Source organism: Cyprinodon tularosa, unplaced genomic scaffold (genome assembly GCF_016077235.1).
Source record: "Cyprinodon tularosa strain WSP-4 unplaced genomic scaffold, ASM1607723v1 ctg95, whole genome shotgun sequence".
NCBI classification, from domain to species: Eukaryota; Metazoa; Chordata; class Actinopteri; order Cyprinodontiformes; family Cyprinodontidae; genus Cyprinodon; species Cyprinodon tularosa.
This window is the reverse complement of record NW_024039729.1, coordinates 661,297-687,832: the sequence shown is the minus strand read 5'-3', so window position 1 is coordinate 687,832 and position 26,536 is coordinate 661,297. Positions and strand designations below refer to the sequence as shown.

The 26,536-nt window shown below is 37.6% G+C and overlaps 1 protein-coding gene and 1 long non-coding RNA gene across 2 annotated transcripts; both read right to left on the bottom strand.

Annotated features, from left to right (window-relative positions):
- Window positions 1-3,399: 3,399 nt before the first annotated feature.
- Window positions 3,400-20,124, bottom strand: crbn (cereblon). The gene is made up of 11 exons (XM_038275233.1): window positions 19,979-20,124; window positions 19,603-19,715; window positions 18,229-18,431; window positions 17,930-18,079; window positions 15,136-15,292; window positions 14,012-14,074; window positions 13,824-13,908; window positions 13,578-13,693; window positions 10,882-10,946; window positions 8,563-8,694; window positions 3,400-5,771 (listed from the first exon to the last, which is right to left on the bottom strand). The coding sequence occupies exons 1-11, from the start codon at window positions 20,049-20,051 to the stop codon at window positions 5,588-5,590; spliced, it is 1,341 nt and encodes a 446-aa protein (XP_038131161.1). The 5' UTR covers window positions 20,052-20,124; the 3' UTR covers window positions 3,400-5,587.
- A 2,343-nt stretch (window positions 20,125-22,467) lies between these two features.
- On the bottom strand, window positions 22,468-25,516 carry LOC119776700. The gene is made up of 4 exons (XR_005279808.1): window positions 25,413-25,516; window positions 25,287-25,313; window positions 24,898-24,920; window positions 22,468-22,797 (listed from the first exon to the last, which is right to left on the bottom strand). It is a non-coding gene; the product is annotated as an uncharacterized LOC119776700 (long non-coding RNA).
- Window positions 25,517-26,536: the final 1,020 nt, after the last annotated feature.

The window sequence follows — 26,536 nt, the reverse complement described above, 5'->3', positions numbered from 1 at the left end:
TAGGGTTGAAGTTGTGCCACACTTTTTCCAATTCCAGAGGATGTGTTTTATAAGATGCAGGGGTAACATTTGTCACTATGAAGTGAGAAATTGTGAAAAAAAGTAAAATGGGGAAGAGTATCCCTTTTAAGTTCTACCATATATTCTGTGTTCAGTCAATTCTTTGAGATTCCAAACTACTTCATCCAAACCATGGCAACATAAGCTAAAATCATGGAGTAGTTATGTCCTAAAATAAATCAGTAGATCTGGAAGCCCCGGAATTCAAATGTTTTATGGCAATATCTTTCAGAGTACGTAGTTGCAAGACAATCGCACCTTCAACAAAACCAAAAATATTCTTATGTGATTGTGCTGCAGGCGCACGCCAGTGGACAGTGGTAAAGCTATCCTATTTTAGCTTCCCTTCTTTGGCTTTCTGCTTAAATCCGGAATAGAATTATAAACCCACCTTATGTACAAAACGCAAAATATCCAAGCTCCACTTTAGATCAGATTTTTCCTTATGTTCCTAATAGAGCACTTTGCTCTCAGTCAGCTGTTTGACTAGTAGTGTAGACATCCTGTCTGGTTTTAAGATCAAGATTAAAGCCTTCCTATTTAGTAAACCTATAGTATAGCTATCTCTATCTTTATGCTGCCATTGGCCTAGGCTGCTGGAGGACAAAAATTGCACTTTTCAGCATTCTGCTATGTTACTTCGAAATCTAAGTTTATATTCTCTCTCCTTTTTTAGATCATGTTAACTACATCAGCTGTTCTGGTGTCAATAATTCCTTGTCATAGATGGGTGACGTAGTTATTGGCTCAGCTTTTACTGCAACTAACTCTATGTCATTTTTTTCATCCTTTTTGACATGAAAACAGACCTAGAGCTTAACTGTGGATCAGTGGATATGATCCGTGATCCATAAGTACCTCAAACTATGCTGAGAGCTGATGAAATGTTGCTTATTTAAGTTTAAAATGATGGAGATATTTTTGGTTTTTACATAGTATTGTTTACATTTACATTGTCAAAACACATTAGAACCATAGCAGATTCAACACACACACACTTTCTACATATGTGATCTGAAGTATGAAAAAGACCAATGTGAAGACCAATAAATCCTATTATGTTAGTTTGCACTCTTAACTCAAGTAAAAAGTATGCGGCGTTCCCCCCTTAAGATGGGGACAAAGACCTAGATTGTATGTGGTATCTGCCGCTCACAGACTGCCAGTCTGGGTCACTGAGCAAAGACCCTTAACCCCACACTGCTCCCCAGGCGCCGCACAATGGCAGCCCACTGCTCCCCAAGGGTTAAATGCAGAGTTGATATTATTTTATGTGATAGGAAAACACAAACAATAATTTGTGAAATGAAATCTGTGAAATTCAAAATAGAAAAAAAGATGTGGTGTGTATGTATTTTGCCCCAGAGTTAATACTTTCAACACAAACTGTTAGTCAGTCTAGTTAACTTCTAGTCTAAAAAAAACGGGGGAAAAAACAAAAAAAAAACAGCAGCTGCTGGAGCCACTAAACAAGGGTATAACAAATACTAACTTTACTGGTGAAATAATACATGACACATTACTCAAGTGGTACAACAAATGCATTTCGGTGATTAGTAATCACAAGATATCTCTTCTCCCTCTCACAGAGACTCATTACACTACTTCTAATGTGCCTCCATCAATGTGTATCCACCACAGATGCGAGAACACCAAAATCACATCATGTGCACACATGAAAGCTTTGGACAAAAAAGGGATATGGTGACCTTTCTGTAGGATTAAAAAGGACCTTCTACCAGCTTCTTTAAAAGCATCACTATATTAATGTATCCTGGCTTTATAAACATACAGACACATGCGGTGAGTCAGGTTTATTTCAATGTGTTCTGAGTACGAGTCTGGATTGTGATCAACACTCTGGAAAGAAACATGAAAAACAAACCGTGGTCTCTGCTTGTAACTGAGTTTATTTTAACCCAATGGTGCAATAAATGATGCGGAAAAACAAGCAGAGGTCTTTTATGGAACCCGGCAACTGATCTGCTCAGAAAAACACCCGGCTTCAAGATTCCTATATGAATGAAAAAAGGACACAAATAGGATTAACAGGAACATCACAGAAGATACAATACACTGTTTTCGTATTGCCTCATGTTATAAGTGCACCTTTTAATGAGTTTTATGAGGCTTTTCCATGGTTGAATAACACAATGTAATCCATTAATGTAAATTGTGAGGAAAATTACACATAATTTCCAATTGCCTGTTTTTTTCCCCTACATTTTTAAAATAAAAATATTGTGTAGATCTAAATTGATCCTCCCTTATTCTAAACCCAGCTGTTTCGTCTAGGGTTCTCTCCAGCAGCTGAGATGATATGCCTAGGCTGCTGGAGGACAAAAATTACACTTTTCCACACTCTGCTACGTTACTTCGACATCTAAGTTTATATTCTCTCTCCATTTTTTATAATTGTATCTACATCTGGCCTTCTGATTGGAGACATCAGCTGTTCTGGTGTCAACAATTCCTTGTCATAGATAGGAAGACAAAGTTATTGGCTCAGCTTTTACTGCAACTAACTCTATGTGCATTTTTTTTATCCTTTTTGGCATGAAAACAGACCTCGAGCTTAACTGTGGATCGGTGGATATGATCCGTGATCCATAAATACCTCAAACTATGCTCAGAGCTGATGAAATGTAGCTTATTTAAGTTTGAAATTGAGATATTTTTGGTTTTTACATTGTATTGTTTACATTTACACTGTCAAAACACTTTAGAGCCTTAGCAGATTCAACACAGACACACTTTCTACATATGTGATCTGAAGTATGAAAAAGACAACAATGTCATAAGCAGAAAATCTCATCATGTTAGTTTGAACTCTTAACTCAAGTAAAGAGTATGCAGTGAAGAGAAGGGACAAAGACCTAGATCGTATATGGTATCTTCACAAATGATTTACCATCAGTTTTGTGTAAAGCGGCTTACACAATGCAATAGAATGGCTTTTCCATGATCGACTAACACAATGTAATGTGTTAATTTGAATCGGGAGGAAAATTATACATAATTTCAACTGCTTGTTTTTTCCCCCTACATTTTAAAAATAAGAATATGGTTTAGTTCTAAATTGAAGGCTTAATTGGCAGCTTAATGTTTGCCATCTTTTATTGAGGCAGCCACTTTAGCATCCTGTGAATGTTGTAATGACATCCAAAGGTTTATGAGGACTTCTTTCATGCTGTGGTTCACATTCAGGAATTTGAATGTCACCCACTTCAAGTTTTAAATACTCAAACATCCAGAAAACACATGGGCATGAGTTGTGTACTTATTTGAAAACCACCGTGTAAGAGATTTTCTGTACTGAAATTATGCACACACAAACTGTAGACTTCTAGTTTTATTGTTCAAGAAAGATGAACGAGAGAAAAACATGCAAAGTGTTCCTCTAATCTGAGTTGCTGATATCTGGGTGATGATTAAATGAGTGGTGTAAATAATCCTCTTTCATAGCAAATCAGGAGAAGAAAATGCCATAAGAACATTTTTCATCCATAAACAAGAACAAGTATTTTGCAGACCAACATTCTCAGTTTTTATACAATCTCTCATTTGCTTATTGATGAAATGATAATACTTTCAACAATTGTTAAAACCATAAAAATTTTGGGAAATAAATGATAATCTTAAAATCTGAAGAATAACAGTCATATGATACATTTGTTTTATTATGGTCACACAAATGACCTGGGGATTTGCTGTAAAGCTGCAGAATCTGAAGGAAAACAAACTTGAGAAACTATGAAGCAATAAGCTGTGAATCTTATCACCGGGGTGCTGTTTATCTGCCTGCGTTCAGGACTGCTTCACAGATTTGTTCAAAGCAACTAAAAGGAAAAGCAAGCAGTAAAACAGGCACAGAGATTTTTAAAATGCCACACTCCGCTTTGCTCTCTGTTTTAATCAGCTTTGACTTTTATACAAAGTCCACTCTGAGGCCCTGAAACATATTTAACGTTCAGGTAAAGCTCCCTCCTTGAAGCATATCATCAGATGGGAAAACCACCCACTGTTACATGCAAAACAAGCTGATTTTAATCAGGTACATTAAACATAATTACAACCATTGATACTAACATCTCTGATTTTTGTTTTGATTAAAAAAAAAGAAAAATACCTTTACAGGTTCTTTACAAATCAGCACAAATGTGAAATTAATCCCAAAAAACCTCTTGCATACAAAAATACATCAGATCTAGCATTTCAAAAATAGCCCCTTATCACAGATCTACACATACAGGAGTGCATCTTAATAAATTAGAATATTGTTGAAAACTTTGTTTATCTCAATAACTGAATCGAGAAAGAGCCAACACCCAGCAAAAATATTTAGTGTTTATTTCTGTAATTTTTGATGATTTTGGCTTAAAGCTAAGAAACACTAAAGTATCTATAGAAATTTAAAACATTTAATACTTAAAAAAAAAGAAAAAATGATTTTTTTTTTAAATATATAATATTTTTTTAACCCTAGTATAGATTTCACTATTACAGAAGATTAGCAAAAAAGGGTTAATTGCAGAATACTCTGCTTCTATAGCGCCTGATCCAAGGAACTACACAGAAAGTTTGGTGGAAGGAAAAATTATGGATGAAAAGGTGCATTAGCGGCAGGGACCTCGCCCTTGACAGGGTGATGAAGTAGTAGAATATATGCATACCTTTCTCCAAGCAACTCGAGTTTCCTTAAGACCTGAAGGCCTTCATTAATCCACCAACTGATGCAAAAGGACCCCTGACCAAGTACTGAGCAAACTTACTCTACAGCACATGAGCAAACCTTTAAGCAAACAGACATTTCTGCTTTCCTTTCACCTTATTTTTATTTATTTCAAGCTTATCTCTTAGAATGTTCTTCATAAACTATATAAGCCAAAATCATCAACATTGATAGAAATAAACAGACAAAATAAATCACTGTGCTTAATCTATAATCACAGAATCACTGAAATAAATAAACTTTACAATGATATCCTAATTTAATGAGAAGAACTTCAGGTCATTTGGCTTCTCCTCGCTGCTCTATAATAGATGAAGTTCACTGAATAAAGTGGCTGCAGTAGAGAGGCGCCAGCTGGATGCAGTTTAAACTCTACAATGCTGGAAGAGAACAGTTGAGATCATAAAGCACAATGAAATCAGCCAAAATTACGTGTCTGAGCCTCCCTGAATACAGAGATAACTGCTAGATGTGTGACTGCTGCATGCAGGCATTTTAAACACGTTTTTCATTCTACCCAGTAGATCAGTCTCCTTCTCTTTTTCACTGGCAGCATCTCGCTGTCACAGTTTAAGAGCCTTTTAAAGCATCATTCCACCCCCCGCCATAAAATCTACCCTGAATTTCTAATTTATAGAATCCATTCACTAATGTGACGGATGCCTCGCCAGACATGACAGCTGCTGTGATGCACTGATGACTATAAAGAAAGTATTTGTAGCTAAACACTGACAGGAGATTGAGGCTCAGGGAGGCTTGTTTTTTTCCGGAAAAGGAGGGCTGGGTGGTTTAAAGTCACACACAAAAGAGGCGGGAACCTCCTCTGCCTTCCTCGCCTTCTCCCTGTGGGATGCGGGGAAGCATAGCTGAACGGGTCAAACCCCAAAAGCGAGGCGGAGACAAATCCTTCTTTGTGGCTGTGAACTTCCAACCCATATGAGAGCCGCAGGTCCGGCACTGAGCGATAGTCCAGGCGTACCTGAGAGTGAAGGGAAATTCAATAATAAGTCAAAAAGAATAATTCAATACAACTACACATTATACTACTATACTAATACTGTGTCTACAAATGACTTTGAAAAAAACAAAGTTTTCTTTGGGCTGACTATATATTATAATGGATCTTTTCCCCTGAGTTTTCCTACTGTCAGACAATAAAGGATGTTTCTATTCTATTCTATTCTATTCTATTATATTCCAGGGTTTATACAGGAATTAGTAGCTCTTATTTAATGCTTTTTAATGCTCTTAGAAAATAATTTTAATGACATCAACAAGTACTCATGACTCTCATATATACACGGCAAAATCTTTCGTCATCTTTACCCTGGACATGCTGCAGCCATGTTCCGAATTCCTCGTTTTCCTGCCAGTTTTGTGGAAATGTGTACAATTTCCCATTCTCTAGCTTTTTCTCCGCCTCGAGCTTCTTTCCCGAACAAACGGCTTTACAATCAACCAGAAGCAGTTCCACGCAAATATATCGCAATATATCTGACGAAATTGTTTTTATAAACTTTTTTTTTTTAAATAAGACATTTTAAATGCCACGATAATCACATTTAATGAGTTTTAATGCCAATTAAGGCCTTAATTTAAAAAATAATAATTTAATGACTTTAATGATTTTTAATGACCTGCAGAAACCCTGTATTCTATTCTATGTTTTTAAGTCTAAGTTCAATACTTTTTCATAGATATCTCAAGTCTCTTTATATAGGGGCGACAGTGGTGTCGGGTGCAGGAATTTGGCCTGCAAAGGAAGGGCTGTCGGTACGAGCCCTTGGCTTCTGCCTTCATAGTTGTTGTGTCCTTGGGCAAGACGCTTTACCTGCATTGCCCTGAGGACTCTCTGGCACCAGCGTACGGCAGCACAGTGAGCCCCAGGGCAGCTGTGGCTACAGTGTAGTTTGCCACCATTAGTGTGTGCGTGAATGACTGAATGTAGTGCAAAGCACTTTGGTCACGTCCTCTGACTTGAAAAAGCATTGTATCAGAACGGGCCATTTTCCATTTTATTTAAAGCAACAGTGTGTGACTTTTACCCACTAGAGGTGCTGGAACTGTAATTAATCTATTATTTCAACAATCGATTAAACTAATCTATTGTTGCAGACAAAATGAAAACACAATAGTCAGAAACGGGCATGCATACATCAATGCAGATTATAAGGTTATAATGACGGATCAGAAAATTGCAAAAATTACAAATCAGTGGTGTTTTCATGTCCTAAAATCATCACGTATGGCTTTTTTTTCTACTACTGTGAGGCCGCATCAGCTCTGCAGGCAGTTCCGACACATAGAGCGCTAAAGGTGTGCTCTGCTATCCGATAGAATTTGTCTTGTAACTTCGCTTCTTCTTTTTTTGATAGTGACTGAAATATATCTGTTGAAAAAGCCGATTCTTCACCGCTTAGAGCTGCTAGCCTCCGTAGAAACAATCCGTTTATGTGCTGAGGTTCTCCTTATACGCCAAAAAATAGTCTAACAAAATCACAAAATTGTTTTTCAGGGCGATTTAACCACATCAGCAACCACTCATTTCAGTGGTGGGACATTTATTTCAACAGCTTTTTGTTAGTGTCACCAATCACCAGAGATGATATTTTATGTGGAAGCTGTCCTTGACTTTAATCCGGATAACTCTTCTCCAGTTTAACTAAGAACTTTTTTTAAATTGTTTAATAGGTTTTCTCTCTTTCTTCGTTCATTTTTGCATTCTGATTTTCTTTTTTTTTTTTTGCCAAACACACCACTGGAGTAGACACTGTTAGTTTGACCCCTAAGAATCTCTGTTGAGGCTTTGGGCCCTGATCCGATTACAAACGACCTTTTAAACTTTCCAAAAGCATCCAGAATCTTAATCCTGAATCGAAGTCATTTAACTTTAAAAACATACACAAAATAAATAATAGAAATTATAACAGCAAGCAAATGATATGCTTCCTCTAAACAGACAATGCTCTCACAACCAGTGACAACTTGTCTTCTCAGTGCTGTTAGAGACACACAGCCTGGGTGAAATACATATCCATTTACAACTTGAGTGAACTCTAAAGAAATAAAGAACAAGAGAGACTCTCTCCAATGCTGGGTTTACACGGACAAAGCAGGGGTGTCAGCGAAAGTATAACCTATCATTTTTGTGTTCATAAATAAGTTATTTTTATTCATTTTGTAAAAATAACAGCTCTATTATTGTTCATTCTTACAACAATATCATATGTACAGTTCCTAAATTCAACTGTACTACATAATTCATTTTATCTGAAATCAATACCTTTGATTTTTGAAACCAAGACATTTGAATGATTCCGTGTTAGAGTGGAAACATTGGTTAAAAAACAGGAAAGCCTTACTTATAAGTGTATGAGTATCTTTTCCCTTAAAATTAGATTATTAGATAACATGCATTTCAAATAACTTAATGACATTAATTTTTGTTCTTATTTTATATGTATATTATCTTATTAAACTGGCCAAATGTCTAACCTATCAGCTTGAATCAAGGAAAAATTAAATTATTATGAGAAAAACTTACTTTTTTTCTTTTTTGCAGTGTATGTTTTTAGAACAGGGGTCTGGACCAATTTAACAGGGGTCCTGGCCCGTTGGTCCCCAATAAAAAAAAAAAAAAAACACCCCTGTTCTCAAGAATTTAGATATGAAACAGAGGAGTGTACATGCAATTAATTATTGGTGAATTCCTCCCTAGTTGTTCTAAACACAATGAACAGGTATGGTTCTGAGTCCTGGGGGAGAGTTACCCTGGAAACCAGCTGTGCAGTGTGGATGGCCTGCCGACCAGGTTCAGGTTGTTGGCTTTGTAGACAGTCAGAGTTTCATGAACATAACCGTGAGGGTTGACGTATGCAGCCATGGGACCGTACAAGGACAAACTGGTGGAGCAGAAAGAGGCAGATGGAACAAGGCATGAGCTGGGATTCGGATTCAGTCAAAAACTAAAGCACCAGAAGGAAACTTGAGATTCACTGAAGGCTCCAAAAATACCTTCAAACAGTAAAAATGTGATGTTATCCCTCTGCACCTGAATGCAACTCTTAAACAGCCACATGACCATGCATGGCAAAAACCTGGAGCTGCACAATATGCTGAATCTTAAATATTTTCAAAATGTGCAAAAGCACAAAGCAAACAAATGTTTGAATACAGTGTTTGGTTTGCTATCATCTTTTGGCTGTATTGCATTCAAATTCAAACCAGACTTCTAGGGCTCTTTCTGCAGCCACTGTGCTCAGGGGAAGCAGTGGAAATATTATAAAGAGACAGTGAATAAAAAGGGGGTTGATCTTTATTATTAGTGGCGTTCCCACGTTTTCTGAACATCGTGGCCTAAACAAACCTTAAATCACGCATTTAAATCCAATTTTAGTCAATTACTTATTGATTGATAGACTTTATTGATCTCACAGTGGGGAAATTGACTTGTCACATCTGCTCAATAGTCAAAAAGAAGGTGCCAAAAGGAGGAAAAGGTGCATGTGGTATATTAAATGTAAGAATCAGCAGCAACCTAATCTTACCAAAGATAAAATAATCTTGTCTTTATGGCATATGAAACATGCCCTAAAAAGGTCAATACAGGGAATCGTTTTTGGGGAGGTTCCCAATTTCAGTATTTAGCTAAACAGCTACATGTAGTAGAATATATGCATGCAGCACTAAAGGTCACCTTTCACTCCAATATTATACTAACACAGCCTGTTTTATTAATCCTTTGTGGGTTCAGTCAAAATTATAATAATCCAAGCTGGTTTAGATTTTTAAAATAATGTCCATTGATACAATTTTTCTGAGTTTAAAAGAATGAAGAAAATAGTACCTTTTAGTTGTCTATATAAAGCCCCAAACTCACTGCGGATCCAGACATTCCTGGAGGGGAAGCGGAACGTCTTCAAACCTTTGGAAACCAAGTCCAGTGGATTGTTTTTTAACTTTTACAGAACTTTTAGTTGCTTTAAAGTAACTAAGAGTTGATTGCAGTTCAGCAACTCCTGATAAAACCCTAAAAGTACAGACTATAATCCAAACCTCACTGCTCTGCTGCTTGTTGTTGTAAAACATAATTATGGTAACGCAATTATGTATTTCTTAGACCCAAAATTGAAAATGCATCATCAGAAAACAGCTCTTATTTTTCAAAGGAAGTGCTCCTTACAGAGCTGTAATTACTGAATGTCAGCATCAGAAACTGGCGGCACAGATAATAATATGTTGACTCTGATAATCTGGGTGGCAGGAAAACTATCCAGCGAGGGTCTGGACAATTTCCCATGTCTTCAGGCTTTTGTGTCGCCTCTGAACAAAGACATCTCCTAAAACAGATCACAGACAGCTTGAAAATGACATTATATAACAGTGACTGTCAGTGCGGAGGTGTCGCTTTTGCTCGTGACGTAAAATTGTGAATCTACAGCTTCCAGGCAAACAGACCTCAACTACAATGCCTTTCTAATGACAGTGATTACAGAGCAGGAGACATAGAGTATTTTCTTTTCATTTTTGCAAAATTCAGCAGTATTCCTCTGAACATCATTTTCTTTACAGCACATTACAGATCATTTGTTAACTTACTCACTGTTCACAAACTTTAAAATCACAAACTTAAGCTTATGTTTTTTTTTTTGTTATAACTTTGTGTGATAGAAAAACACAAATTAGTCAAATCTGTGAAATTCAAAATAGAAAAAAGTTACAAAAATGTGGTGTGTATGTATTTTCCCCCAGAGTTAATACTTTCAACACAATCTGTAGCTCTACGTCTTTTGGAGAATGCCTTCATTACATTTCCACTCCTGGTTTAAACTACTTAGCATTTTCTTTTTGGATCAGATTGAGTCAAACTATATCCAGAGTTTTTAAAGCTTTCAGGATGTAGTAGACTTTTGAAATGCAGTGAACCTATTGCTGTATTTTTGGTCATTTCTTTATTACAGCTAGAAACAGCTAGTCAGAAACAGCAGTGATATTGTCCATTAAAAACAAAAGAACCATCTATGTTGTGTGATATTCTAACACCCTAAACTCCAAGGAACAACAAGAAATCGAGTAAAATCCGTCCTTACCTGAAGATCTCATTCTTTGTAGTAATTTCTGTGTCCTGGCACTGTTTGCAGCACAACGACGTACACTAAGGAGGAGACATAATAAACGCAAATTAAAAGCTCATATGTGTCACTCACTGTCTTTGAGAAACGTTTAGCAATGACTCTAATGCATCTCAACCCTCTGTTTAAAGTATAATGAAGGCTCATCCTACATGTTATAACATTGGAAGGAAGGAAGGAAGGAAGGAAGGAAGGAAGGAAGGAAGGAAGGAAGGAAGGAAGGAAGGAAGGAAGGAAGGAAGGAAGGAAGGAAGGAAGGAAGGAAGGAAGGAAGGAAGGAAGGAAGGAAGGAAGGAAGGAAGGATACATTGGTTGAAATCAGTATACCAATGCTAACAGAACGATAATGGGCAAAGAGTGTCTCCATTAGAAACAAAGAATCAAAGTATATTAAAAAACAAAACACTGATAAGAAAGGTAGCTTTATTAAGCATGTGTGGCCCCTTCTGTCCAGCACACTGAAGTATCCCCTGATCTTAATCAGAACAGGAATGTAATACTATGAAGGCAACCTGATTTATTATTAATGACCATCCCTCTAAAGGGGGGGGGTTGGGTTCAAAACATGTCTACAAAGTGTTCTACAAAGGATTGACAAATTACTAAAATGAATCCTGTAGAGCATGGGGATGTTTGTATCAACATGATGGGACTTCTAGACATTCCTCTCCTAGGGGAGACCTGTCTGCAGGACTAAATGCGTGCCCTGACACATCCAGGGCTTAAACAGGGTGACAAAGACCAGATTGCTTTGTTATGTTTCATGTAAACATGTGCTAAAAGTAAAGTTAGTACAACGCTTTAACACTGAGTGCAATGCAAACCTTCCCTCTGCTGAGATTGATGAACTTCCTTCTGTTAAAATGAAATCAAACATTATCAAGTGAGAATGCATGAATGCCTGTTTCTCTTTTTTCATCTCTAACTATTCCCTGATACTTCTGCCGAATTCAGCAGTTTTGGTATCAAAATGGAAGGTTATTCTATATCTTTTGGTAATTTCTGCTATTATAATTTTTAAACATTAAGCTTTTCATGACATTTTTTGGCCCATCGAAATAAATGGGCTTCTGCTAAAATTCCACTAAAACTTAAGCTACTTTGCCCTTTAACTACTTCTACATACATTCAGATAGAAATACCATAAAAATGTAAAAACGTTTCCGCACCCTTCGGCAAGTAATGTATAACTCAGCTTTTTTCTATCTTCTACAGTTTTGCTTCAGTGAAGCTTCAAACTATTTAAGATTTTTTAAAGATTTTTTGTTTTATAATGGAACTCAATGACAGAATCTTGGTGCTCCTAGAGTGAGCCACTCTAACGCTTTCAAACATTTTACTTTTGGCAAAAAAACTTCTTACTCACCGAATGTTTAAACTACCCATACATATTATACATCAACCGTACATATTTTTGTAAGTTTTCAGGAAATGTAACCCTCCTTTGTGTGGGATTTAAAGTTTTCCTACAGTTTGATATCAATTTATTAAACATAGTTCAACACACACTTTTATCTGTTTTTCAAGTTTTGTCAATTTCACTCATATTTCACAGGGTGCTGTGTTTTTTCCAAAACATTTTGTACAAAAACAGCCCTAAAGCTTCGTTCCTCTATCCTTCATGAATTAAATGGTGCAAGAATTATATTGATACAACTTATTATGTCAGAGTTAAAGCACAAGATTGTACATGTGATTAAGAGAGGGAAAGTGAGGGGAGACAGTGGCTGAAAAGAACGTGTTTTAAAATGGATGCCTCTCCCACGTTATTTAATGTACAAACATGAAACTTTGAATGGAACATCTTCAGACCCTTCTAGCACTTATATTAAAGGAATTTTGCCATGCAGCTGGGTTGGATCTATTATAGTATTATTCTACACACGCCCATTAGAGTGTTGTGGCACATGTTGCTTTTCTAAACTTAAAAGTTTGTAAGCTTTTCTTATTGCTCATTCCTAACACTTTACCAAAGTTTGACTTTCCAAGTTTAGCTTATTTCTTATTAATTTTGTGTCCATATTTTACACTACTTAAACTTTTCAACACTTTAATTAAACTCCTGTCACACTAAGCTGCTCATTCAATACGACATTCCTCAACGTTTTAGTCTCTATCCTTAAACTAAAACTTTTATTTCTTCAACCAGATAAGATTTAAATTTTTTTTTGCTAATTTATTTTCTGATTCTGCTTATTTAATACATTTCAGCCTATATTTTCAACACTGGCTTAATTCTGCTCTCTTTTTGGACAGGCTTAAAGCTTTTCTGTTTGCTGCTAATTCATAACAGGCCTGGCATGTTTCTGCTGTTGGCTTCAGCTTACTTGTGTTTTTTTTTTTTTTTACAAAGAAATTAAGCATTTATCTTTTCTTCTATTTCATATCATTTCAACAGTTTCTGCCAATTTCAGCTAACAGTTTAGCGTACAGCATTCTCACGGCTGTTTGGCAGGTACAGGTTTTTTTCTAGTTTACTTAAATATCACAGTCAATCCACTCTGGATTAGATCTTCTGTTGGCTGAATCCAGGTCTGGTTTTATATGAAGTACACCAGAAAGAAAAACAGGCTCTGCAAATTGAATCTCATCACAACAGGAGAGAAACTTTGTCCACTTCTACGAGGACACAGCAGGTGGTGAACTTAGCTTACCCGGTCCATGATGTCCAGCTCGCAGCGGAGTCTCTGGATGGCGCTGCCAATCTTGAGCAGCTGGAGCCGCAGAGCGTCATCTATGGGCAGACAGGCAGCCACCCTGTAGGAGAAGTCTGACACAAACAAGGCCGAGGAAGAGAAGACGGATGACATAAAACAGGAGACAGCAAACACAGCACAAACAAAAGCCAGACATCCAGGGATGTGCATGATCGATGAGTAACAAACTGAGGAGTGGCTGACCTACGGCGTTTGTCGGGAGCGAATCATCTTTTAGATTCTCATCCCATTCGTGGAGCTGTTTCTTTACTCTGTTCATGAGGGACTCCTGTGAGGTTGACACAAAGGAAAAAAAAAGTTTACATTCACTTAGGTGAGATGTTCATTTGTGAAGGATGGTGCATGTTGTGTCAGCAGGCTGCTGCACTCACAGAGTCATAGAGGGAGTACACCCAGGGTGGCCATGGAGTCAGGCTGGCACTGTGAAACTTCCTCTGTAAACAGCAACAAATCAACCGCTGGTGAATCTAAGCTATGCAGATTTTACCTGAACATCTCCAACTTCTACTTAGACTACAGGCGTACTTGAACATCACAGAAATACATAACTATGCCTTTAAGTAGCAACTGATGCTAAGCAGACCTCTGCTATTTTTTCAAGTAGGAAAAAAAAAGAATATGAAACGTGTTGTGTGCATTTCTATTCAGCCCTCCTTTATTGTGATATTTCTAAACAAAACTCAACAGACATCAGAGGTCCCCTTAAAAGTAAAAAAGGTCCATCTGTAGTAGTTTTTTGAAGGCTTCTAAGGTCTGAACGACGCCACGTAGGTGACAGGGCCAATATCTGGAGCGATTACAGAACCCTGGACATTTATTTGACATGAAAAACACTATGAGCAGAGCAACACAAACACTGGACCAGAACCGTAGAGATAGGAGAGTTCTGCTAGAGGTTAGGTTGCTAGGGCATCCAATAGTTCAGCCCCCTTCAAAATACAGGCAGATCTGTGGCAGGCCCGATACAATTACAGAAAAGCTTACTGGTATTCCATATTGTTGTTTTTTTTGTGCCTATTTCAAAATCATATTAAATTGACTATATAATGTTTATAGATGCAACCTCCATCCATTTCTACTGCAATGCCCTGCTAACGCCTATAGTCTTGCTATCTATCCATCTAAATGGCTCTGCAATGGACATAACCTGTAACACACCATTACCATGGTGACACAGCATCATGCAGGATTGCGACTAAAATTCCTGGTAACTGACATACGCATGGCTCTCCATTAAATCTAAAAGCACATATTCACACACACTACACTTTCAGATTCTATTTGTATTATTTTGGTATTTGTGTAGAAACTCTTCAGCAAGGTGATGTACATAAACAGTTTGTGCATCATTGCAGCTAATGTCCTGTTTCCAGCTAAGGGTCCAAATCTAAACTATGAGTTGTGTGGATTTAATTTAGGTCAATCTGCAGGATACTCCAAGTGTCTAATAAATTAATTCTCCTGGTTCTGGGATGAAGCGAAACATTCATCTGACCTGCTGATTCAACCAATGCTGAGCCTGTTTACAGCTCTGAGCTCGGAGTTTGGAGGCGGGAGACATGTGGACCCTGGACAAGGACGTCAGTTGCACGACAGAGAGTGGGTCTGGCAGGATTCGTTCTGGGAGGATCTGCACTTTGGCTTGTTTGATTCTAAAAGGGACACACAAAGGGATGCATGACAGGAGGAGGTTGATGTTAGAACAAAGGCAGCAATGAGCTATTAAATGTCTAAAACTGGCATAAAACACATTTAATGCAAACTAAACTAATACAATGCAATATTCATATCAATGAAAAGCACCAAGATTTGATTTAAGTGAGCAATTGTTTAAATGCTCTCAGTTCTGGAGTTCTAACTATTATAGGAGCTTCTAACAAGATTATGACCAACAATTTATTTGAATTATACAATCAGAACTAAAAAAAGATGGAGATATTTCTTAATAAAGGCTGGTTTGTATTGGAAGGAACACAATTATTTCCTGACTGGAAGAGGATGGTAGTTAAAATGATCTAAAACAGTGATGTAAGAAGCCTTAATCCAGAACCTCTTTACAGAAAACAGAAAAATAGACAGACTGAAAAAAACAGTATATCCATGCTTTATTTTATCCACCTAAAATAACTATGGTTGAAAAATGTCAGTAACAAACAGATTTGTTTAATTATTTCATATCGCACCTAATGGCATGACCGGGTTGGTGGATGGTGTTTTCTGTTTTTCTATTGGGATCTCTCCCAGTTGCTCAAATCAAAGACATTTTTCATTTTTTTTGTATTTAAGTCTCTGCTGGGGCTCAACTCCTGATAGACTGTGAGCTAGCAGGCAGCCTGGGTGAATTTTTCTGAGAGCTTTTTTAAAGGCAGCACTTATTTTTCTATGAATGGGTTGCAATACAGCTTTGCTAGCTGTGCTTACGTTGATTTAATGTTTTTTTTTCCTAAGATTAAAAGTGTTTTTAAACATCTTATAATGATTCTTGCAGTATAATAGAGACAGTATTGGCTGTTGTAACTTCATGTCCATCTGTGTTCTTCATGTAATGTACACAGGGAAAGGCTAAAACCTTATTCGTTACAGTTTTGGTTGATTAAAGCAAACATTGAAATGATTAATGACGATTTCAATTTAATTAATCTATTTACAACATGTGGCTGGACAGAAATGGGACAGGGAAAAAGATATGTCTCATACACCCCACACCCATTAAATATATATGTAAAACTGCAGCTAATGGATTTTCATAGATAAGTGAGGGAAGTAGAAAGAAAATCAATATGAATGAAAGAAAAAAGGTTAAATTAGAGTATATAGACTAGAAATATCCGTTGATGTGGGTTAACAACCTTCGGCTCTATAGCGCCACCCTGGAGCTTTTTCAAAAAATTGATCTAAATGGAAAGACTGATATTTTTTTTGTTTGCTTGATTTAAAATTGTGTGTAGGAGGTCAAAAATGAATGCATTGTGTTTCTCAATGCTGTAAAAATCTGTTTATTAGATACATTTCAACAATCGATGGAAACATTTATGTCAGCCAAGATTTGCATCATAGCCGGCAACACGTTTCAGCATGGCATGGTATCAGGCAGGTGGCTGTTGAAAACAAACCGGTGGGTGGGTTTTAAGCCATGGATCCCAAAGGGACAAAAAGGGAAGATAGCTGATGTGAACATAGGATTCAAAGAAGAATGGACCGAATAATTTGCTTTCATTACCAAGGCGGAATGATTGCCTGCATGTTCTCTTTTTAAAGAGACATTGTCAAGTAATAAAAAGAGTAATTTGGAAAAACATTTCCAAGGAGGCATGCTAAATATGCAGCATGGAGTGAGAGAAGAAGTGTGATTGCAGGACTTCTGGATAAATTACAGGAGCGCAGATAGACTTAAGAAGTGCATCGCATCTACAAACTCCATTACCGCTGCTGGTTTTGTTGCAAGCAGGGAAAACCGTTCACAGATCGAACAGGCAGTGCTCTTATGCAGGTATGTTTACTTCCAACCATTTTTCCCCCCGAAAACCTCAAAATAAAAATAACAACAAAAATCGAATTTATTGTTTCTATAATTTCATCAATGCAACAAAACCTAATTAATTAATATTGTAATGGAATTTAAACTTTAAGCACCAAATATTGGTAGGCAGAGTAGTCACATGATGTGACATTTGCTCCAGGATGAACATTTAATCATGAATGCTTTTTTTTTGGCCCAATATGGCTCTTTGAAAAGTTTGGGTTGCTGACCCCTGGTGTAAGGAAAATGAAAAGCAAACAGAGTGCAAAAAAAACATGGGGAAATAAAGAAAAAAATAGACTCTAATGCACTTGAGAACTTCTGAGGAAATCACACAAACGGGTAATGTTCATTTTTAAAATGATTCAGGTTGCCATCTGGAAGAAACTACAACTGAACTCATGAAGATCCTGTGTCAAATCTTGAGGTGTTAGACTGCCCTCTAGCTGTGAACTAACAAATTAAATTAAGATTCAGGAAGGGTTGTTTATTGAAACTTGTATAGAGATTCCTCAGTAAATAACTTTAAGGTGCCTTATATTAACTTCAAATGCTAGATTTCAGGGTTTAGTTTCTGACCAGGGATTTTGTTCTATATTCTCCAATTAGGTTTCTATTACAACCTAATAAGAGGAATATAATATTGCACTCTGTAAGACTACTGTGATTCTGTTATTTGTGGCTCCCCACTGATCGGAGAGGGGAAGTGAAAAAAAGCATTCAGTCCCTGACTTCTGATTTCCCATTATATGGGATAAAACAAACATACCCGTCTGCTTGAGTTCTTATCTCATGGACCTTAAATCTCTGCCTCCCAACAGCTTTCACTTTCACAGTTTCAATGCCATACTCCTGCTCCTCCCGGTATGCGTATATCTCTGCCGTCGTTCCAAATTCAGCCTCCGGTTCTGCGGCATCACTGCAAGCACATAAAGAAACTCTGATGGACTGTTGATCCAGAATGCCTTTAAGATTAAAACAAAGTCTAACTCCTCTGACTATGATAAATAACAAAAATGGCATGCTTTCATTCAATATAGCAGATCCCGAATTTCCCCCACTACATGCCTGTGAGCAAGTACAGCAAAGGTCCGGTCCTTCTGAATAACGCTACGCATCATGCTGACTTCCTGCGGCCTGAAGAGCTGCAGGGGCAGCGTCTGACCCGGTACCAGCATCACGGCTGTGTGAGGCAGCACAGGGATGGTCTGGCAGCTGTCGTCATCGTGCACTGTGCGCCCGTGAAACTCCTCCATGTCTGAACCCAGGTACTACAATCAAAGGAGTTAGCATTTATTAAAAAATAATAATAATAATAATAATATTGAATAAAAGGAAACAAAATTAAACAAGAGGCTTGTGGTAACTGTGGAGGAACAGAAGGAATGCACAGCTCAGGTGAGAAAATCTGTCATTTTGATGGACATTCGCTATGGAAAAATGTATGGGATAAGGGAAAGAAACTTGGTGAAACTAGGTGAAAACAAAAATCATAAAGAATCCTGTTTGTAGTTTGCAACTAGCTATGTGGTAAAAATAGCTAGGTAAAAGGTTGCATCAAAAAACTAACCCTGCATATCCCCCTGAACACATCATCCCCACTGTTTCACATAGTGGTGTCAGCATGATGCTGTGGGATGCTTTTCAAGAACAAAATGGGAAAATATTGATGGAGTATAGATTGAAATAAACATATCTGTGAAGATCCTTAGTCATCCAGGTCATCGTGAAGCTTGAAAGGTTCCGTTTAGGCAACTGGACATTTTGCCTCTCATCCAAGAGGCTTCTTCAGTTCTAACTCATGATGGGGAGCATGCTCTTCAGAGTGGTTTCAGTCACAAGCCTCATTGAAGTGTGAGTCAGGTGAGGGCAGGTGAGAGGTGATTCTCCTGGGTATTGTTCCTAAAAGTGCTTTGTAAGTAGGATGAGGGTTATGTCTAAGACCACTGCCTCTGTTTAGAGATATTTTTTCCAGGTTAACCATCTTTCTTCCTTAGCAATAATATGGACGATATTGTCCACCTACAGTAATAAATCAATAAATCTCAGTACTCCCTGCAACTAGTTAGAACTGAAGAAGCGTCTTGGGTGAGAGACGAAACTTCTTCAAGAAAACTTCACGTCCAAATGCCTAAACTGAAACTTTCAAGCTTGATGGATATAAAAAGAACTAAGTTATAAAAGAAAACCAATTAGAGGCTGAAAAACCTTTGAGCCAGGAAAGGCCCCACATTATATTCTGGGGTTTAAACATATATTGCATGTATATGGTACATATCAATTGTACTATAAACGTATTATTTCTTTAGCTTTGTTTATTTTAGATGTTTACCATCTTCGTTTAAGGAAATGTGGATGGAGGGGGAGGAACATTTTACAATAGAAGCCTAAAAAAGGATTTGCAGAAAGGAATGATGACGTGAATCATCAGCTGCTGCTCACAGCATGAGATGTGGGAAGACTGGGGTCAAAGGTGATCACGTTGGGCTTTTCCGCCTCGTCGCTGTCTCGGTCCTCAGTCTCCATGTTATCTTCCTCCTCTTCTTCCTCGTTGTCTGTCAAGTAATTGAAGACAGGGAGAAGTGGGTTAATTCTATTCCTGCATCATCACTCATCCACAGCTACTGAAACCTGTCTATAAGAGCCAGAGGGCTGCTTTCAAAAGGTAAACAAAGAGAGAAAGTGAAAGGGATCAGAGATGGAAGAGTGATGGCTGTAGAAGCTGAGGATGGCCTGGGTTCAGGCTCTTTTATCAGAAGGAGGACATGAACCGTCTCCTGCTGACCCTGTCAGAGCTTTCTCTGCAGCTCATGGTTACCTGCTAGAAGCTGCAGGTGGTTCCCCATGTTGTTGTTAACGTTATCTTCGCCTCCGCCTCCCTCGTCAGCCATATCCCCTGTGTTTACAATGCCGATTCTTCTTCTACGGCTTCTTCCCTGTGCAGCGCCAACAGGAAGGCAAGGGCGCCACCTGGTGAAGGCAAAGATGAAACAAACGAGTTCTTGTCAGCATTAAAAAAACTGGGTCAATAATAATTTATTTGATATTTGACACTATTTTATTATTTGTATTATTATTTCAACTAAAAAGGTTAAAAAATTGAACCCATTAAATTCTTAATTAAATGTCCTTAAATATCCTCTATATCAGACATCAGTACTAGAGTGTCTTCTGTCAGAAGTACTAACTAGCTGCATTCCTGCCTGCAGCCAAACTGAACTGAACTATCATACAAATACTAGCAATCCTATTGTGTTACTATTAATAACTATCATAGAAAGCATAAAAAGAGTAAACACAATTAAAACAATAGGAAAATGAAAGTAATGAAATAAGACATTGAAATGACCACATTTTTCCCACCCCCTGAGTGTGACATTTTGTTGCATACTAAATACCACCTTTAATCTAGTTAATTCACAGTCCAAGTCCTTTGGCACAGAGGTTGGTCTTCAGTTGTTAATGTTTTGTTACCAATTCATACTCAAATTTTTCTCTGAACTACGACTAGGCTATTCCACCACATAAATATGTTCTGGTAAGCTCAGGATCACTGGGAGCAAAGCCTCTATTCCAGTATTAAGTTTTTTACAGGAATATGCAGGTTGTTCCCTTACTGAACATCATCAACTCTGACTTCCCCTTTCCGGCATCCCTGCAGCATGTTTCCAACTAGTTTTCAACAAAAGCTGTCTTTCAATTAACAGCTGTGTTTAAGCTGATATCAATTAATTACACCAATGTTAACCTGATTTGGTAGTTGGATGAATTGTGAAGACATATTGCAGTTCCAGATTTTATTTGGGGGTATCAGAGTAAAGGGTGTGAATACAAATGTAAAACTAGTTTTCTCATCTGATGGTTGCACAATTTATTTAACCCTGTAATGCCAAATGTATCGTATTTGATACATACGGTTTCTGAAATGTTTTGCATTTGACACCTTTTGCATAATTTAATGGTAAAAACTTTGCTCAAAATCCTATTGTACACAATCAGATATACCTGATAACAGAGGGCAGAAGACTACACAAAAAATAATCTTGACTTATCGCATAGTAATAAATTATCAAAAATGTATTTCTGTTTTTTCTTTTTGCATGTTTGTTAAAAGGCCAAATAAGGACTTCAAACAAAAAAAAAGTAATTTTCTGTTTTGTTTTATTCTTGGATCGGGCTTTAAAGGGTTAATGTCCCTCTGAACAGCCAAAGCCATGTAGTCTCTCTGCTTGACCTAAAGCTATTCAACGTACACATAGTACTGAGCTCATTTGAGAACCTACATTTTGCTCATTAGATAACTGTGCAGAAATACTAATGGAATCAGGAGCTTCAATGTTCCTGATACTCTACAACCTAAGTATCAGTTCCATTAAAAAGTTTTAAACATACCATCATTTGGACCCATGTTTTCTTTCAGGAAAAGCTATGATTTAAATTAATATATTTTAAGCTAATAGTAAATTCACTGAAATAATTCTCAGGATATTGATCTCCATGCCTTGGCCCCAGCCTTTAGAAGCTTCCCTGACTTTCATAGGCCAAGTATAATTTTAAAGTCATACATTAAAAATAAGTCAGAACTGTTACTTGCCAATTAGCCTTAACCTCATTATAGTTGGTAATTTTGCATTTATAAGCTCACAGTTGTACTTATTTGCTTATATTCTCATGTTTTCCCATGCTATGGTATTCTAATTTATGTAATCTAGGAAGGAAAAAAAAAACCTTCCTTCAGGTCTTGATATGGTAGACTTCAGCGGGAGGCAGTCAGCCATCACCACCTTTCTTCATACAATTGTCTACAGCACAGGTACTGCATTGGGGGTCACAAAAGTTCAGCTCGACTTTTGTATTCCCCCCTGCAATTTTTCCCACTTATTGAAATGTCTTTAAACTCACATTAATTCACACTGTAGTAAACAGATAAATGGAGGCAGATGTGCATTCAGCGACAGCTCTTTCAAGCTGAGCTGGGCACCGTTTCATTCACACCTATGCCATCAACCAGGAATCCAATACTTTAAACCCAGGGTGAAATTACTTTTGTTACATTACTCCTGGAAACCCAGTCAAGTGAAAAGGCCCATTTCCTTTAGTTTTACTCAGGATGCATATTTCCCCCCCTTTCTGTATTAGTCATAGGCCAAAATTTAAAACCAAGGGTTGAACCATTCAGTGTGCCAAGATCTAAGATTAATTTCCTGACATTTTATGATTTAGGAGACAATCTCACCCATCTTATAGAGACATTTTCCCTCAAATCAGCTACCATGAAACCTGATTTCAACGAATGAGGCATGACTGTTTTTGAAATTTAACAGTGTTCATTTATTGTTCAATACACCACATAACAGTTTGCAAGTAAACAAGCATCATGGTCCATGAACAATACAGCTGCACTTCTGATGACATCCTTCCAGCATCTTTGCCTTCTTCCACTAATGCATCCACAGCTTGCCAGTTTCAGATGGAAAAGAAATCAGGACTTGACACAATTTCAGCAGATGCTTCAAGAGAGCCACTTCCTGGGTGAATGTGTCCATAGATGTGGAGAAGCTCAGATGGGGGTCACAGCTGGCAGGGATGAGGGCTTACTTTGACCTCTGCCTCATCTTTCTCCTTTTACGCTTCAGTCTATTGGAAAATAAAGAAAACCAGTTTACTTTCACTTAAAAATACATCGTCAAAATCTGATCAAGCAACTCTTATGTTCACCCTTAAAAGTATTAGTTATCAATATGCTTGAAAAAGAACCCCCAAACAATGGAACTTTGTTCATACGGTAGGGCCAAATCGATTGCAACGTTCTTTAACAGCAGTCTAAATGCAATTTCTTTGGCCCTCAGGAAATATAACTTTAGTTGTAGGCTATCGTTCCCTTCTGCAGTTATGACCTTCATGCTCACTCTTCACGAGTTTGAATTAAGCACTAGACATTTTGTACCATCCATGAATCAGTTTACACCCAATTCAAACCTATGTCTATTGGCTGCTATAAGATAAAACATTTAATCCTCAACTATATTTTCCACCTGGAGACCACCCAATTACTAAGCAGTTTGTGGAGGTTTTTTCACTGTTTGAAGAATACTCTGATACAAATAAACTAAGGGGAATAAAAGAACACAGCAGCAGGAACAAATTGAATTTTGCTATACAAAAAGCAAAGAGTTTAATTAAAACCCCCTTTCAAAGTCACCCATATCATGCATGAGTCTCCCCAACTTGTCTCTGCTAGGGAAGTTGGATTAAAGTGCATCATGCAAGTAGGACATTTGAGTATTGCAGAACATCGAGGATTTGAGGCCCCGTCCACACGAAGACGAACCCTGGCCTAAACACACAAATTTTTCACCAAACCAGCCTCTCATCCACACGAAGCCGGCGTTTCGGGGGTCTGTAAACAATCTTTTTTTTATTCAGCCTTCAGAGTGGGAAGATTTCGAAACGCCGTTTTCGCGTTTCCATCTTTACGCTCTAACCGCATTTTTTTTTTTTTTTTTTTTTTACACGCATGCGTCATAACGTCGCATCTAAACACGCATGCGCGACCAGTATCACAACAACAATGGCGCCATTGCTGCTAATGCTACTCACCCTGCTGTCGGGCTTACAACAGAATCTTCTTCTTCTGGAATATCTCCAGGAAGAACAGAGCAATATCGACGACATAGTTCAGCACCTGAATTTGACTTAACCACGGAAATGGACCCGCAGGGCAACCATGTATAAATATTAGTGCGCATGCCCAACATTTCGTCGCTTATTTTTGCTTTGGCACCACAGCGCCACTTACAGGCCTGGCATACATTTTGCAGCGTTTTCATGCATTCGTGTGGACGCTCACATTTATCTTACGTCTCCGTCTTTACGGCAAACGTTTTGGAAAATATCAGCGTTTCGTGTTCGTTTTGACTTCGTGTGGACGGGGCCTGAGTTTGAAGGCCTGTTGTTTAAAGGCTACCAGAGTCTGCTTTACAGCTACATGCTCACCTTAGAACTTCCATCTTTAATACTGGGGTATTTCAGAGTTATTTAGCATGCCAAAAGGTTTGGCAAAGGCTTTATCAGGAAAGGGTTTTTCATTTGAAGAAATTACCAACTCAATTTTAGGTATAGTTTTTCAATTATTAAATAGGAAAACTTCGTTTTCCTATGCCCTATAAAAAGTGCAGCATTTCTCCTAAGGGGTCCCTTTCTGGACACATTCTATGCATCTTTATTTCATTTAAAGTGTACTGTGGTCTTACATTTGTACTTCATTGCTTATATTAGCCTCTGCATTACTACAGATCAGCTGAATTACCCCACAGTAATTTAACAACTTATTCATTTGATTCAGGTATGTTGGAGCAGGGATGCATTTAAAGCCAGCAAATCTGTAGTTCTAGAGTTTCTGTAATTCTGAACCAACAAGGGTTGTATATTTGTCTTTTTTACAGTTAAGGCATTAAAAAGCAGGATGCAATTAATACACTTTGTCAACATTTTCTACAGGCCATTAAATTAGGGAAACCATCTACTCTTCTAGAAGAAGAACTCATTTTAAACCACTCTACATGACATTTTCCTTAACCTAAAATGTACGTGTTAAGGAATGTTATGTTTAAACATTTGATGATATCGACATGACTACATTGGATGATTGAACTTTACCTATTATAGCTAATAAAGAATGACATAACTGCAATAATAAAATTGGCAGTATAAATGGATTGGCGGTTAAAAGCTTACCTGCGCATGCGCTTCTTTCTCCACTAAAACGAAATAAACAGATTGAGTCAGCATAGTTTGATACTAAAGTAGTAATTAGGAAAACATGCTTTGTACAAATAGCATTTAGAGCTTTAAATATAACAAAAATAAAACATGGCGTTCCTCTTGCTAACAGCATGCAGTGAAGCAAGGGCCTTCTAATGCAGATATCGACATAGCTGGGAATTAAGTACCAGACTTTAACATCTAACATTAGCAATAAAGAAAAGAAATAGCAGCAGTGAATACTTTAAAGAAACGTGCTAACCGATAGGGCTCGAGTAAGCAGCAGAGGTGGAACAAGCTAGCAGCACAAAATACGACAAGAAACTTTCCTATAAAATACAAACACTGCTTCTTAGTCTTACCTTGGCTCTCATCGTGTGGAGACCTTTCTGTGAAAATGACACAAACAACTGGTTAACAACTGCAGATGGAGGGTAAAAAGCAAAGATTAATTTGGATTCTGTTTTCGGTAAATCTATGCGCCATACCTCAAAGCGAGAAGAGCAACGGAAAGAGGATGTGACGACGAGGGCGCACAGCTTTTATAAACTAATGACGTCATGCAAGACCGGTATTCTGGGAAATGTAGTCCTGGCGGATTAACTTTATTTGGGAAAATTAAAGCCGTTTTATTCGCCTAACGACTTCTCATAACCTTGTATAAAATGGAGAACTTTAAATGTTTATTATTCTCTACTCTAAAATAAATGTGTGTGTGTGTGTTTTTGATGTACTTTTTTGATGAAATTCCTCATCAGGGTTTTTAGTTATGCGCACCAATGTAACAATATAACTCCTCTAATCACTGTTAATTTATGTGAATAAATAAGTGGGGAGTTGCGGCCTAGTGGTTAGTGCATGGAGTTTGTTTTCCGGATGCTCGGGTTGAGTCCCACTCCCACAGACTGCCACTCTGGGTCCCTGAGCAAAGACCCTTAACCCACACTGCTCCCTGGGTGCTGCACAATGGCAGCCTACTGCTCCACAAGGGGATTGGTTAAATGCAGAGGTACATTTCTCCAATGTGAGATCAATAAAGTTCAATTATTATTAAGTAGATTTTGTTTAGGGGGGCAATTCGCTCTTTGAAAAATTGGTTCAATCGTAACAATTTTCTGGTTTATTAACTGTTTGACAATACTACACTTTACTGTGTTATGAGGGGGTTCTCTCTAAATTTAATATTCCTATTATGGAGAATATGCAAAGGTTTTAGGTGCTATTTCTGTTGAGATGTTATTCAGACAGAGGTCAAGACTTTTCTCCTTCTCTGGATCTATCCTGCCCAAGACTTCATATCTGACATTGCTGTGAACTTTACTTTTTGCCATCTTCTCCCAGAATCTGTAATGCATTTGTTCTGGTTTTGTACTAATTTCTTTAGCAGCCTTTCTGTAACTATATAGCTTCAAACATTTTAGAAAACTATATATATACCAGGGGGAAACATTCTCTGAGTTTCAACAACACAGTCAAATGTATTTCAAGTTCTTTTTATTTCTAAATCATCCATGATAGATTTCTTGTGTATAAATGTAAATGTTTAAAGAAGAAAACAATTTTTTATATCTTCTTTATTGCATCTGCCAAGTGGGTGATGTTTTTAGGATTT

Excerpts from the sequence above, each read along its gene's own strand:
- crbn (XM_038275233.1), bottom strand. The coding sequence starts at position 20,051 with ATGGCTGACGAGGGAGGCGGAGGCGAAGATAACGTTAACAACAACATG. Across the intron at positions 15,293-17,929 it reads ATAAGAACTCAAGCAGACGG|AATCAAACAAGCCAAAGTGC; the intron begins GTATGTTTGTTT and ends TGTCCCTTTTAG. Across the intron at positions 14,075-15,135 it reads AGCATTGGTTGAATCAGCAG|AGGAAGTTTCACAGTGCCAG; the intron begins GTCAGATGAATG and ends TGCTGTTTACAG.